This window comes from Eimeria maxima, genomic scaffold, assembly GCF_000499605.1.
Source record: "Eimeria maxima Weybridge genomic scaffold, Emw_scaff2639, whole genome shotgun sequence".
Taxonomy (NCBI): Eukaryota; Apicomplexa; class Conoidasida; order Eucoccidiorida; family Eimeriidae; genus Eimeria; species Eimeria maxima.
Window position 1 is genome coordinate 1 of NW_013565490.1, and position 2474 is coordinate 2474.

The window sequence follows — 2474 nt, forward strand, 5'->3', positions numbered from 1 at the left end:
TTTATATGTATACGTATAATGTTGTGTGTAGGTCGTTTGGCTGCATGTTTCTTGGATTCGATGGCGACATTAAATTTGCCATGTTGGGGTTATGGCATTAGATACACATATGGTATATTTGAGCAGAAAATAGTAAATGGTCGTCAAGTAGAGTATCCAGACTATTGGCTAACATTAGCAAATCCATGGGAAATAGAGAGACCAGACTGTACGTACGCAGTACGTATATATGGTAGTGTAAAAGAGTATAGAGATCCACAGAATGGACGCATGCGTAGTAAATGGGTAGGAGGGGAAATAGTACAAGCTATGGCTTACGATACACCTATACCAGGATTCGATACTTATAATACAATTAATTTACGACTATGGAAAGCGTGTCCGAGTAAAGAATTCGATTTCCATTTATTTGACGTCGGACGGTACTTAGAGTCCGTAAGAGAGAGGCAGAATGCTGAATCAATTTCTGCTGTATTATATCCTAATGATAATACACAAGAAGGAAGAGAATTAAGACTTAAACAACAATATTTCTTTTGTTGTGCAACTATACAAGATGTATTAAGAAGATTCAAGAAAGCACCAGGTAGAGATTGGAAACAATTACCTGATAAGATACAATGCCAACTTAATGATACACATCCTACTATTGCTATACCTGAATTAATGCGTATTCTTCTTGATGTTGAGGGACTTGATTGGGATACTGCATGGGAATTAACCAGAAAATGTTTCAATTATACTAATCATACTGTACTACCAGAGGCATTAGAGAAATGGTCCGCTGATCTTATCGCTAAATTACTACCAAGGTAAGATATCAATATATTCATCTAATTATTATTTTTATGTATTTTCTCTCCTTTATTTCCTTTTTTATTCCTATATCTTATCATATGCATATACATTTCTCTCTATTTCTCTCCTCTCTCCTCCCTGCCCTTCTTTTTCCTTCATCAAGTTTCCTCTATTACTTAGTATTTAGTACTTGTGTGTGTGTGTGTGTGTGTGTGTGTGATGTGTGTGTTGTTAATATATAAATTGTATATTGATATATTTATTTATATTTATATATAAATTAATTGTGTGTGTTATATATATTTATAGACATTTATTAATAATAAATGAGATAAATTTCCGTTTCTTGAATGAAGCTCGTCAAGTATTTGGTGATGATTGGCAAAAGATAGGAAGAATGTCTATATACGAAGAAGGACAAGAAAAAAGAATAAGAATGGCAAATTTAGCAGTAATAGGAGGAAATCATGTAAATGGTGTAGCAATAATACATAGTGAATTAGTAAGAAAGAAATTATTCCCTGAATTTGATGAATTTTATACAAAAAAAGGAATAAAAGATAAATTCCTTAATGTAACAAATGGTGTAACACCAAGAAGATGGATATATTGTGCAAATAGAGGGTTAGCTAATTTATTTAGTAATTGGTTAGGATCTGATTCATGGCTAAAGGAGTTGGATATGATTAATGGATTAATGAATCATATAGATAATCCTTCTTTCTTATCTGAATGGGCAGCAGTTAAGAAAGAAAACAAGAAAAGATTAGCATTATGGGTACAACAAAGATGTAATATACAATTAGATGTAGATAATATGTTATTTGATATACAGGTTAAGCGTATACATGAATATAAGCGTCAATTATTGAATATTATTTATATTATACATAGATATCTAACTATTAAACGCATGCAACCAGCAGAAAGAGTTAATATACAACCAAGAGCTTCTCTTATTGGAGGAAAGGCTGCACCTGGATATTATACAGCAAAAACTATTATTAAATTAGCTAATAGTGTTGCACAAGTTGTTAATAATGACCCAGATGTAGATAAATATCTTAAGGTATGTTATTATTATTTATAATTATAATTAATTAATTAATTAATTAATTAATATTAATTATTATACACTATAAATAATAAATTAATAATATATAATATATGTATATATATATATATGTATTTTATGCCTATTGTTGTTGCGTATTCCCTGTCAACATATATATGTATATATCTATGAATAATACGTATAAAATATAGCAATAAAAAGGTAATTAAATAGAATAAGAGAATAATAAAGTAATAATAAATAAATAAATAAATATATATGTATGTACAGGTAGTATTCCTACCGAATTATAATGTATCTAATGCACAAGTAATAATACCTGCAAGTGATATATCTCAGCATATATCTACAGCAGGAACAGAAGCATCAGGAACATCTAACATGAAATTTGTTATGAATGGAGGAATTATTCTTGGTACTCTTGATGGTGCAAATATAGAGATAAGAGAAGAAGGAGGAGATGATACTATGTTTATATTTGGTGCTAAAGAACATGAAGTTGATGCTATTAGGGAAAGGGTATGCTCTCTTTTCCCTCTAATTACCCTTATTTATACTTATTTATATCTATTATATATATATATATATATATATATATATA

The 2474-nt window shown here is 29.5% G+C and overlaps 1 protein-coding gene across 1 annotated transcript; it reads left to right on the forward strand.

Annotated features, from left to right (window-relative positions):
• Positions 1 to 18: 18 nt before the first annotated feature.
• On the forward strand, positions 19 to 2392 carry EMWEY_00059120 (glycogen phosphorylase family protein, putative; the record flags this gene model as incomplete). Its single annotated transcript, XM_013481016.1, has 3 exons — positions 19 to 812; positions 1108 to 1867; positions 2144 to 2392. Coding segments are annotated over 3 exons (1803 nt in total), but the record flags the coding sequence as incomplete, so codon positions are not given.
• Between the last annotated feature and the right edge of the window lie 82 nt (positions 2393 to 2474).